General features: G+C 38.2%; 2 protein-coding genes across 2 annotated transcripts in view; one reads left to right on the top strand and one right to left on the bottom strand.

The window, feature by feature from the left end:
• LOC140930242 (sperm microtubule associated protein 1-like) overlaps window positions 1–13,689 on the bottom strand; it is a 182,946-nt gene that overhangs the window by 118,025 nt on the left and 51,232 nt on the right. The gene's annotated exons all lie outside the window — the stretch shown is intronic.
• Window positions 10,481–13,689, top strand: part of LOC140930238 (uncharacterized) — a 32,625-nt gene continuing 29,416 nt past the window's right edge. The window contains exons 1-2 of the mRNA XM_073379907.1: window positions 10,481–11,094; window positions 11,209–11,483. Coding sequence (XP_073236008.1) covers window positions 11,016–11,094; window positions 11,209–11,483 — 354 coding nt within the window. The 5' untranslated portion in view covers window positions 10,481–11,015. The remainder of the gene's footprint in view (window positions 11,095–11,208; window positions 11,484–13,689) is intronic.

Here is a 13,689-nt window from a genome sequence, read left to right on the forward strand (position 1 = left end):
GAGCAGAGTCTCCTGTTGTCTTCAGTGGCGTATCTAGGGAAGGGGGCGGCAAGCATTTATAACATGTAAAATACGATTATAATAATTTCGCGCCTCAATTCCTTAAGTGTCCTAAGACGTTTTGACCTGCGTTGTAGGTTCCAGAAACAATCGCTTTTAGTCTCCATACAAATCCTTATATAGTTTGAAGGTTTCGCTACAATGCCGATATGGACATATATCTCCAGCTTTTGCCACCTGTGGTAAACGCTTTACAGAAAGACTACTTGTGATAGTTCCAATGTCCTCCTGATTTGCTGAGAAAGAATCGCATTTGTCCGGATGGTGAGATTACGACTATGGTGACTATATTTTGAGCTACCGACGTACAAACAAGGACAGTCAGGTGGATGTTCAAAGCTGAGTTACATAAGCGACAATTGCCTTTAACATAACACTTTGAACATTTCGCAAGCAACTCAGTTAAAATCACTTAGGATAAGGAGCGGGGAGGAAGGAAGCACGGTGACCCCATCTTTTTGTTGCATTTTTTTTCAACCTTATACGTGACGTAGCTATTAACTGTATTTACGTTTCATCTTAGTCACGAGTGATGTTTTCATTTTTGGCACTCATAAGGTTGCATAAAAACAGTCTATGATTCCATTCCATGGATCAAGTACAACAGGCAAAAAGCCAAAGGGGACTTCCTGTTAGCGGTTAATTTAAGGTGGCTTGGCATTTTAATGGTGAAGGTTGAAGGGTTTTCAAGAGTGAATATCTCCCAAGTTTGAGCATAAACTACGCCGCCATTAACAAAGATTTGGAAAAATCACCACCCCAGCTGTATTACGAAAATTTGTTATGATCAGCGTTAGAGACATCGGAGTTGTCATAGCAACGAAATGACGCCATAATTACCTATTTTTCTTGCAGCCGTATTTCTCAGCACTGGGAACTCATACATACATACATAGTCCTTTATTATTCTGTCGGGTCTTTTTAGCGCCATCGGCAGTAATTGGGGGCAAAACCGTTTACGGGAGCGATTTCCTCCAATAGCTGCCTCAATTTTCGTGAAATATATCGAGATATTTTATGGTCAGAAATGCACTGTAAAACTGGCCCATCTTGATATTCGGCCGTTAGTCTGTAGAAAACGAAGCGCTTTCAACGAATTTTCACCTCCTAGTAGTTCTAATTTTTTGTCGCAAATTTCGTAAGAGCCTCATTATTTAAAGGGTATTGTCTCCAAGTTTCATTTTCACGTGAACAGCAGTAACTAACAAAGCATTTGAAATACGCAGAAATGTTGGCTATTGTTGTCCACGAAAATATGAAACTTGGAGACAATACCCCTGAATAACTCTCACTTGTAAACGCGAAATTAGTGAATTGAGGGGGGCGTAAGGGGGGTACGAATACCGCAATACCGCACATGGTAGCGCGAGAATACCGCAATACCGCATCACAATTTAGCCAAATACCGAACCCGCAGTTACCAATGGGAAATGCGACCCCATCCAGCGGCACATCCCCGTTAGCCTCTTATAAGGAAGAATCCCCGCCCCCCGGGCCCCCATGCTACGTAGGCTAAGCACACACTGAATACTAGTACATTCCATATTCCTGCATGCACAACGAGAAGGACGAGTAATAATTTTTAGACCATACGCAATTTATAACGACCTCACTGACCTCACTATTTGCTGGAATATCTGACTGATCACTTAGTTGACCCTCTGGATCCCTCGCCATTGTTTGACGACCGGCACGAAAGTGGCAGTAAGATTGTTAAGGAGGTTAACCAAGCTGACTATTTCCACAAGGTCCATGAGGTTATAAATAACGCGACATGTTTACGTATCATTGGATAAAAAAAGTCAATGTCGTTAATCATATAAAGTATTAACTGAGATTACAAGCCATACGATTTGTCTGGACTGTTTGCGCAATATACGATCCTCGACTGTGCAACTATAGGAAGACACGCAGGTCACGCAGGCTAGCTAGGGAGACCTTTTAGGATTTGTATCCTCTTGTCATGAAAAAGAAGCAGATCACCGCGACGCAACGACTTTTTCACCGCCTACCGCGACATAAAATTTAAACTTACCGCACCCGCTTGGACTCTGGAAACCGCAATACCGTACTTTGAAACAAAAATTACCGCAACACCGCACCAAAAATAACCCAATACCGCAATACCGCAAACCCTTACGCCCCCCTCTGAATTGTAGCCCTTATTTTACTGCCTTACAAGATATCAATTATTTTGGAACTCAAAGGTCATATAAAATGACTGTTAATCTCGATAATCTCAATTTAAAAAAAATCTATCTTGCGGTTTCAAAATTATTCTCTTATTTGTTTGAGTAGACCAGAATGTTTACAAAACCGCTAACAAGAGCGTCTAAAAACATACTAATCAAATCCTTCTTTCTAGCAATCGGCTACAAAACAAAGGATTGTACTGAAAAATTTTTGGGGCTTAACTGTGCTTAAATTTCTCCAGAGGCTTGCTTTAGATTTTCCATATATTTGTCTGTTATTTTTCGCGGAACTTTCTTACAGACAAATGTATAGAAGAGGGTCTCAATGGGGTTGTTCCTGTTACGGTTATCGGCTAAAATTTTGGCTTTTTTACGGCTATCGGTTAATTTTTTTCAGTTACGGTTAACAAAAAAGTTAAAAGTTAATTTCTTTTGTTTCAAAGAGCTAAATATAAATAGACTTGATTTTTTTCTATCTTCAAAAGTAAAATAAAGGTCGTATAAACATAACAACTTTCTTTAATGTTCCAGACATGTTTCGACGGTACATCCGTCATCTTCAGTGTTACATATTTTGAAATTGCCGTTGAATTTAAAGCGCGCGATCTTACAAAGTTCGTTACTTTGCGTTTACGCACAAAAAAATTAAATGAGTGACGCTTAGTTTTTTACAGGGAGAGAGTCAGGTTAATGTGTTTCACCTGCTGGTTGAGATCGGGCTTCTCCCATTTTATAAACATGGATTCCTTAAGCTTTACTTGGTACTTAGTGGCCGCAGAGTCCAGGATCTCGAAGCAATCCGGTGTGCAGGATGCTCTACAAAACTCTGAACTCTGCAGATGTTTAAAAACGTTCGAAGACCTGTCTGAAAGTAATTATAAGTGCTCGCGCACTCGTGTGGAGAAGTGTCGGCTGGTTTCACCAACATAACAAACATTACAACTTGCACACGAAAATTTATAGACCACACGCGTGCGTAGCCCCTCAGGGACAGAATCTTTCACATTAAAAAGATTCCTGACTTTGAAAGTAGTAAAGACTAACCTTAAATCAATAGGTTTACATAACCGGTTAACAAGTTTGCGTATACTCCTCTGTGCTATCTATATTGTTGCTGCTATCTAGACCTTTTGGCAAAAATAAAGGTCTTAAGATCATCTCGGGATGAAATAAGCTTTTCTTTTGAAAAATTTTAACATTTGATAGATCATACTTTTCATAAAGTATTTCACTTCTGATATTATTTTACGCATAGAAATGCCAATAGTCAATTTAAAAAAAATCTGTGTAAAAAGCAAAAGCAGACACGCGAACGCCCAACTTAAGGCCGGGGCGCGACATTCAGTTATAACAGAAATGGCCGTTTTCACAGTAGAGACGAATTATTCGTGTGAGACGCGCTATCCGTTTGAGAATTCGCGTCAAATAGTTAATACGTCTTAATTTGAAAATGGATATGGTTTTAATTTTGATTGAACAATCCGCCTGACTTTATCCGTCAATTTTAACGGACAGTTTGAAGATGGATTATTCATTTCAGATAGCCTGTGTACAGACGCCCCCCACCCCCCCAACAACCCCACCTCAAAAAAAATCGGAGAAGGGGTGTCTGTGAGGTAGGGGGCGACTTTACACAGGCTAGTCTCAGACAGATAATCCATTTCTTGCTATAGTATGAGAGCGGCCAATGGCAAAATTCCCGTGTTCAGTATTTTTAATGATAAAAAAGGACTGTACAGAACGATGTCCATAGGCCTCATTATTCCGCGCGGCTAATGCGTTTCGGGTCACGTGGTCCGAGCGAGTCTTTCTTTTTTCTCAGATACGCCAGGGAAATGCCTTGAACGAGATTGCTTGGGAAGACGCCGTACAGGGACTAGGTATGGCAATGTCTACCGTAGCGTCAGAGAAAACTGACAGGGAATTGTTACGGGGAATTGTTGTTTATCGGCAACGTGTTTTATAAACAGTGACATCTCTGCGTGTTGTTTCACTAGTATTTCGAGGGAGCGGCGGAAATGGAGCCTAGGTCTAGGTCAACACCTAAAAGGCGCTTGGCCTAACGTGCGTACGGAGTCAAAGTAGCCGGGAAATAAAAAACACAACCATGCATAAGTGAGTTTAGCACCTTCCTTAAAATTAACAAATCTGGGAACAATTTCTCTTACGGTTAACTCTTTTTTACCCTATTTACGGCTAACCGTGAAAATTTTTCAATTTTTACGGCTATCGACTAAATTTTTGGCCGTTTTACGCCTATCGATTAACCCCGTTGAGACCCTCATAGAAAATTTAAAAAAGTGGTTCTAGGTCTTCTAGCGCATGTAACGCCCTCAATTTTTTTCAGTAGAATCCTTAGGAGTGAAGCTTTAGTTTACAAATCATATTTTTTTCAGAACAGCCGTTCTACGGAAATTAGTCGACATTAGATTCTCATACAAACACTGTAATTTCTAACGCGTCTGCCTGCTCGTCAAGATGGCGTCGAAAACCGTGACAAGGTCTATTGTTTACAAAGTACTGTGAAACGAGATTCTTCGATTTTACGCTTCTGTGTTTTCTGCAACATACCCTTTAGGTGTTACTTGTGCATCAGCAGAAATTAGCATGTGCATTTAAACACATGTTTCCTTTCAAGGTTATTTGCAAGGTTATTAGTCCATTTTAAAATTTCGGCAACGCTTGGAATGTGGCCAACTTTCATTTTGTGAAATAAATATTAAATTCCCTGCGCAACGTAGCAAATTAATGTTTATTTGAAAATTGTAAAATCGACGCTGTTCAAAAGAGTTTTAACCGACGTTTCGGTAGTGTTACCTTCTTCAGGGTACAAGACTAAACGAGACTATTTTTGTAACCTCAAGAAGACAGTATTGCCGAAATGTCAGTTGAAACTCCCATTTGGACAGCGTCGCTCATCAGCTTTCATTTTGGCCGAGTGCGACCTGGGGTTTAGTTTAGCAAAATTCAAGATGGCGGATCAATGTGAAGCTACCGAAGGTGAACTAAATTTCCATAAAAGATGCACTGAAGCGAGAGAAATCCAAATTTCAGCGGGGAATTTGGAACGCAACTACCCTAAAGGATTTAGGCAAGACATTCCTTGAACTGAATAAGCTGGCTGAGTCAGTTGTGAAAGGGAATTTTGGCGAGCTTCGTGAGCGCACCAATTACTACAGGATCGACGAGATATGTCCTTTGCAGCATGGTCCGCGCAAAGACCGCGATTATTCGCCGTCTTAGTCCAAAAATGAGCATAGTACATCTGTGGATGGTTTTCTTCGACCTTCCCATGCCTTATGAGGTCTTTGATCTCTTGAACAAGGAAATTCTTGGTCTGACAAGAGTTGGGATAGAGGCTGAAGATACACCAGGTTCAGTGACTATAACAGTTTCAAGCCTGAGAAGATTATCTCATCTCTTCGACCAGTTCGAAGATTTTGGTGGCTTTAGAAAGCAACTTGGTAAAGGAAAAGGAGAGGCAAAGCTGATGGTGAACTCCGAGAAGAAGGAAACAATGGTCTACAAATCTAAAGAGGAGAGAGTAAAATTTCTCTTATGGATGCAGGAATTCGTATGGGATATAGTCAGGATTAGTCAACAATGAATAGAGGATGCAATGTTGAATCATACAGTAACAAGTATTTCCCTAATACCTCATTGACAAAACCCTGTCAACCTTTGTGCTTGGACGATAACAAAAAAGACAGATTGCCTACCATGGATCATGGCAAGTATTCCTTATTTTCTTCTCAGGACGTATAAGTCAGTCGAAAACATCCCAACTATTTCTGCTATTGGTCTTATGCCATGAAGAATGAATCGATACAGGAAAACCATCAAGTTTATTTCATACATGGAAATCATACTTAAAACATCACCAACTCAAAGATTTCCCAATTTTTGGAGAAATCGGAGAAATCAAATCACAGTTTTTGTTAGGCACCTCTCTATGTCCTTTACCACTTGAATTTAGTAATTTTAGCAAAAATTGTGATTTCTCCAGCTTTTCACAATTTTTGGAGAAATCGCAGAAATTGCAGATATCGTAGTGTTTGCTGGGCACCCTTCTTATACCTCATTTACCACTTGAATTTAGTAATTTTAGCAAACTCTGTGATTTCTCTAATTTTTTCGAAAATTTTTGGAGAATCGCGGAAACTGCAGAAATGGCAGTTTTTGCTGGGCACCCTTCCACCTCCTCTAACACTTGTCTTAATTAAATTCAGCAAAAAGTGCGATTTCTCCAATTTTTCACAATTTTTGGAGAAATCACAGAAATTGCAGTTTTTGCTGGGCACCCTTCTACCTCCTCTAACACTTGTCTTAATAAATTTTAGCAAAAACTGCGATTTCTCCAATTTTTCACAATTTTTGCTACTGCATGCAAACTTGGACATATCTCGCTGTTCCTCCTTTTTTAGTCATACATGTAATTGTAAATGGCAGGAGTACTCAAAAGGACTTGATTGTTGGTTAGGACCTGCGCTTGTATTCTTTAGAGTTTGATTTGAATATTTGATTCCGGGCCCAAAGTTTCAAGAAATGGGCTCCTGCCCAGAACGTGTATATAATTTTGTCTATAATGCTTGGTAAGGGGAAATACGCGGATTTGACTCAATGTAAATCTCTATATACTCCTAATGTAGGGGTTACCTGGTGACGAGAATGCGAGAAGAGCCCAGAGGAACAAGCTGAGCTCACCGATAAGAACACGCTCCATTCGTATTTACCCAAAAGATCCTTTTGTGGTGTATACAAGGTTAACGCCCAAAGTTCTGTGTCTTAGACTGGAGCTCTATGGATGCACTGTACCGGGTAAGTAATCAAATTTAACTATTTCTTGTATAGTGAAAACGAATTATTGCAATCGGGGGTCGCCCCATGTAAGGGAATCCGGATTCCGGAATCCGTGAAAATTTTGTTTATGGAATCTGGAATCCTGGATTTAGGAATCCGGAATACGGCTCAAGCCTTAATCTCATAAGACAAAACCGTGAAGCCACAGCGTTATCTGGTGACGAACGAGTTTACGGAAACAGCTGAGAAGAAATTGAGAGTTTCGGAAAAGAGCCAAAAAGTGAAAACACGACCAGGAAAACTTTCAGTGACATGTTCTTGTCCTCAGTAAACAAAGGTAACCTAGAAATTTTGGATTTACCTGCTGGTGACGTTGACCACTTATCGGCAAAGTTTTTTTCTACTGAGCAAATTCTCTAAGCTGGAAAAGAATTTTCTGGGGCAATGTCTGACATGGCATGAATTCCGTCCAAAATCCCGCTTTTTTTCGAATTTTAGCCTTTTCTTGAATATATGAAGTACCCACCATTGTTATAGGTAATAACACTGACCAGATGGCAATTTGAAACGAAAACAGGGGGAAAAACCAATTTTTCGCCGCTGGCTCTATAATGTAAGCTTACTGTACTGTCTTTTAGATCTAAAATAGAGCTAAAAGCTAAGGTTTGTGTGAAATTTTGGCTTTGATAACGAAGAGCGTAATTTGAATACCTTCGTTTGTTGACAAGTCAATGCGTGATTTTCTCAAAGTTTAGCGGACTTTTTCCTAGCAGTGAATGAAAGCCTCAGATAAATTTTTATATCATTGGAAAAAAACGCCATTTATACTTATCAGGAAAATTAATTTCAAGTCATTGTGAGTTATACCGCGTAGGAAAAAGTTTTCTTGAAGATCTGCTCCGAAATGAGATTTTACGACAATGAAATATTAGCGAAATTCCAGCGGCACATCCCCGTATTGCTGGTTTTCAGTGTCACGCCATTCAAAATAGATCAAAATAAAAAATCAAAACCGTTCAATAGATAAAGTCCAGAATCTGGGAAATGAAAGGAGGTAAATATGCAAAGACCCCCGCCAAGACTCAGGTCATCGGAATGCTTCGTATGCGAGATATCCGAAGAAATGTTTTACCCAAATTTATAGCGATTTGTATGGAGACGCCATGATTGCTCATCCAGTTAAGCACCAACTTGGCGGACGGAAACCAACAGAAACATCTGTTACCGAGTTTTGCTACAAAAGCGTGAATTTATTCTTCGAGGAACTTATAAACATTAAAGTAATACTTTTTCTAATACATAAACTGTTTAGATAGCAAAATTCCCTGAAATAAGTCATTTTTTTTAACCTATATGACAACTCTCTTGGCCGTCATGTAAATGCCACGTCACGGAAAAGCTTCGAAATTCAAGCGTACTCTATCGCAAAACCAAGAACCCTTTCGAAGCGAAAATTTGAATGAAAATTAGTTTTCAGCTGCTCTAATACATCGTGAAAGTAAAATCTCCGTAGGTTTTATAGTTTTGCAGTTTGAATTCTAGTGACGTCTTGTGAAAGCCAACAATAGGCCTCCGGATTCCAGCATTCAATCTATATTACATCTTTAAATACACTTATCTTATTTAGAAGAGTCATTTTGTTTGAATACAATATACAGTGCAGAATTGCCCAAAGGTCGGCTTTTTTGAGCGACATCGGCAAGACGTCGACCGAGCCCAACGAAAAAAGATTTTAAGCAAGTACAGTGGTGTGTTTTATTTATTTAAGCATCCGTCAAAAGGCATAAATACGTTAAATTTAAGACGGAGACAGCCAATGTTAACTGATTAGAACACTTTCTTTTTTCTTGCGAGTTTTCTCTTTCAAGTAATTATGTATAAGTATACATGTACGTTTCGATGTATTACTATCAGGCTTATAAAGGTACTTAATGAAATATTTGAAACCAATGCTAGCCGCACTTAACGTTAAGTGCTCTGTTCTTACGATCTTACAGAAAAATAGATGACTGTGAGTAATGGGTGGTTCAATGGCTACTGTTTCATTTTGTTTTAGATGTTTATACTGCTCAATGCTGTTTGAAGTATTATATCTGTTGCAGCTAATTTTTGTTATTTCAGTTAATTTTTATTTTTTATTTGTTACAAATTCATTAGCATACATTACCATACCCCAAAACAATGGAAAAATAAAAATTAACTAAGATAAAAAATTTACTACAACATATGTGTGTATTTTTCCTGCTTTATACTCCTCTCTTGTGTTGTGCTCAACCCATTCGCCCCTGAACCGCCCGTAACCGCCCGTGCGGATCCACGTCCTTTCTACCCTTTGTGACGTCATCAGTTTTAATGGTCAAGGACAACTTTGTCCGCTAACTTGTGCAGAGTGAAGAGATCTTTCAAACCATACCAGAATGAGCACAATTCAGTCAAGGACGCCGGAGAAAGAGGCAAAAAACCATGTAACATTGACCTGAAAATCTCTATGAAAATTTTGTTCCATTGCCCACCTACCTTTCCTTTCACCTAATCCTAAGATCCTAAAAGCTTTCCTAAAAACTATTCCCACCAAAATGAAGCCTACTAAATGCCCAGCAAGAGAAAAAAAAATGAGGCAAGAAAAGCGAAAAAAGAGGGGAGGAGAGAAAGCGAAAAGTAAAAGTCAAGACTGCTGTGTCACTATCGCTTTCTGCGCATGCCCAAACTTCGCAAGCTGATATTTTGCATCTGGATCAAAAGGCCATGGCCTGTAAACCGGTTTGTGGTAAGTTTTAGCTCTTTATAGCACGACAGTGACCAGAAAACTACTCGACTAGCTTCAAAACGCGTTTTTCGGCAAAATCTCCAGGAGGGAATGGGTTAATTTGAATTCAGCATCCTTTGATGATGATGGTCATTATTGTTATCATCATCATTTTGTTAGTAGTACAATAACTATCATTATTACATTTATATCAGTTTATTTTTATTTTTCCTTTGTTTCAAATTCATTAGCATACATAACCATACCCCAAAACAATGGAAAAATGAAAATTAACAGAGATAAAAATTTACTACAACATATATGTGTATTTTTCCTGCTTTATAATACTCTCTTGATCCTTAATTTGAATACATCCTTGCTTAATTTGAATACAGCATCCTTTGATGATGATAATGATGATCATTATTATTATTGTTATCATCATCATTTTTTAGTAGTGCAATTATTATCATTATTATTATTATTATTATTATTATTATTATTATTGGTATTATTATTATTATTATTATTATTATTATTATCATTATTATCATCATCATCATCTCTCTTTTGCGTAAGCGAGTGTTTTTTAACGTTAATATCCATTTTGTTTCTCTGGGCAAGCCGTTTATCCGTCCACGGCCATCAAACCATCCAGCCGATCTTCTTCTTTCAATTATTTATTTATTTATTTATTTTGTCAACTTTCACTCAATCCTTTCTCTTTTTTTTATTCGTTTTCTTTTACGTTCAGTTGCCGTGCGTCGGGTGAGAAGTAACAAAATAAAATGATATTACTTAGCAACAAAGTATACTTCAAAAATTCTCACAAATATCTTTGCTCACGAAATTAACGTCATTAAAATACGGGGGCAGATAAAGAAAGAACTGTTTTTATAGGTAGTGTATGGGAAAATATTTGCGTAAACACTGATATTAGTATTAAATGACAATAGCTACGTGGTTGGAGTTATTGACTTAGGGCAATCTCTTGCTTATAAAAAGTGGTACTGTTGTAGCGAATCAGCGACGGGTGACATAATTTATTTGTCAACGAATCACTGAAACATCGAATTGCAGTGCTTTTAATAGTCTGTTTTGACAGTAAGCCGAAGGCTAACAACTACATTTAGACCTAAACAACTGAAGGCTTTTTCAACAAAGGACAAATCTTTTAAGAAGGCTAATCAAGGTAAAGAGCCGCAACTCTAACAAGGATGGTAGGCTTTCCAGTACTTCCCAGATGCTATGTCTTCGCAATGGGGATCTTTGCTGCTTTTCCAAGTCATTCTAGAGGTAAAACGTTACCTTGTATTGCACACTACATTTTTAATAGCCAAGTTCATTTGGAACATATTTCGAGCTCATTCCTCAAGCTTACATCTTTGTGTCCTCGTTTCTCTTGAAAAGCTTTCAGCCAAGGATCGATTGGTGGCATGTTTTATGTCAACTTCATGATCGATCAATTTTCCTACCTGAATATCACAAGTATTGGACGGAATCTTATTCAAGACGAAAACGATTGTGGCTACGCCTGTCTAGAAATTCCATCCTGTTTTTCGTACAACGTGGCTGCCTTCCCTGACGTCAACGGCAAACTTCTGTGCGAACTCCTGTCATCGGACAAGTATAACAACTCAGACAAGTTCAACGCCAGCAAAGAGTTTCATCACTTCTTTATTCCGGTGAGTCAAACGTCTAAATGATGAAAAGTGTTTCGTTCTATAACCCTTTTGCTGCCAAATGTGGCAAAAGGCGACAAGAATTTCCAAATTTTGTTTTGTAAAATGCTGAAAATACGAATAGCACCGTGTGAAAGTAAAGGCAGGGAGGTTTCATTTGAATGGTAACTTCACAGAATTTTGTCCGCAGGTTACAAAACTCCATCATTCCCTCTGACAGTGAGAGAGTTTTTAAGAATAAATGCTCAATAATCCTCTCCCCTTATCGGGCTTTTCATGCAGGGTTAATGAAACAAATGCTAATTCAAAGGAAACGTAACATGGTTAAGAATCCCAACTGGTAGGAGGCGAACCATTTGGCTACTTAAAAAAAAAATTGGGTTAAGCATTTAAACACTGGACTAACGAGAACAATCAAGCAAGTGGACAGAGTGCATGGTACTTGAACTCGGGGCCTCCCCATTACATGTCCAGTTTAACCACCCAACCACGCTGCCTTCTCCGTTTCATGGGAACACTGTGTAGATATTGTTCTAATTTCTCTCCATAGCTACAATGTTATGGGCTTTGGATGATCGAATTCTGGAAGGGGGGAGGCACTCAGAATTCTCTTTACTTCCAATACGAAAGAAAAAAACAAAACAAAACAAAACAAGAGAGTGAGTTCTCTGGAACTATATGTATCTAAAAGACACCTTAGTTATTTCTATTTGTAAAATTAACGCTAGTGAAATGTTACACCTGCGAACTGCCAGCTTCCAATGCCCAGTCATGCTTCTTCAGTTCGTTAAACAGAAATTTGGATGATCCGATTAAGTTTATGAGGCAGACTGGTTCAAACTTAATCTCTCCACTGAAATACAGTTTTCTCCATTAAAAAGCGTTCGATAGTTCGCTTAAACACATTTGGTTAAATCATGGATTATTATTATTATTATTACTATTATTATTATTATTATTATTATTATTATTATTATTATTATTATTATTATTATTATTATATTTTATTTTCAGTAACAACATATTTTGAAGAATCAGTATAGAGTCTGAAATTTGCGAAATTTTGCTTTAAGAAATAAACCCAAGGCTGAAATTTTGAAAAAGATATAGTTTTGCGTGTTAAAAACTCTGTTAACAAGACACAATTATGTTTTAACGGCATAAGCTATAATTTAAGATATTTTCCGCCTAAAATCGGAAAAAAATGTATTCAGCCTGGGCTGGAAAAACGACATTTTATTTAAATAAAAAATGACACCCTCCTAATGTTGGCGATGCCCTCGACACTAAGACTTTCCCTTTATGCTACTCTGGGCCCGGTTGCATAAAACGTCCGTAACAACTACGGGTATACGTACATGCACTCTAACTTAAGTCAGTTGCATGAAATCACTTAAGTGCTCCACTTAGGAAGTTCACTTAAGTGGGTGCCCTTACGATTTGCATAAGTGTTCACTTAAGTGTCGTTTATGCAACAGAAATTGCGGGTGTTGCATAAAACGTTTTTTACGGGAAAAATAGCACGTAAATTTACGGGACCCATGTAGGTCCCGTATCGTTACTGTTTTTACTTAAGTTGACGAGATCTTTTACTGAGAAGTGACATAAACGACATTAACTTGACTGGGAAAATTTTAGTGTATTAGATAGATGGTCGCTTATTGGAGGTGGTCGCTTACGAGAGGTGATGGCGCATGGAGGCTTGATTGTTTGATATTTTCGATTGTGAAGTAAAAGTTAGTCTTGAATCTTGCCTCCATTTCTACATATAAAACCTTCAGTTGTTTATAAACCATGTAAAATCTCTACACGGAAGTTGAATAAATCCAGCTGGACATGTAAATGAGATCCTTGCTAAGTGATGTAAAACATGTTGTTTGTTGTTCTTAATGGAGGATATGTCATTACGGCTGCATCGACACGATCGTCGAATATATTTGTAGTTAGCTGATGTCTGATAAAAATTCAGCGAACTTGTATTTCAAAACCTTGTAGATTAACAGCTAGAAGACTGAATTCAATTCAGAGTTATTAACCTCTTCTAAAAAACAATCAGTGAAATCAGATGCTCTTGTTTGCGTTAGCTACATTAACTAAGACCTGGGCCCGGTTGCATAAAACCTGCACTTAAGTGCTCACTTAAGTAGGTCACTTACGAATCCGTTATGGGTACACTTACGGGTGTTGCATGGAACACACTTAGCACTCT

The sequence above is a fragment of the Porites lutea genome, chromosome 3 (assembly GCF_958299795.1).
Source record: "Porites lutea chromosome 3, jaPorLute2.1, whole genome shotgun sequence".
Lineage (NCBI taxonomy): Eukaryota > Metazoa > Cnidaria > Anthozoa > Scleractinia > Poritidae > Porites > Porites lutea.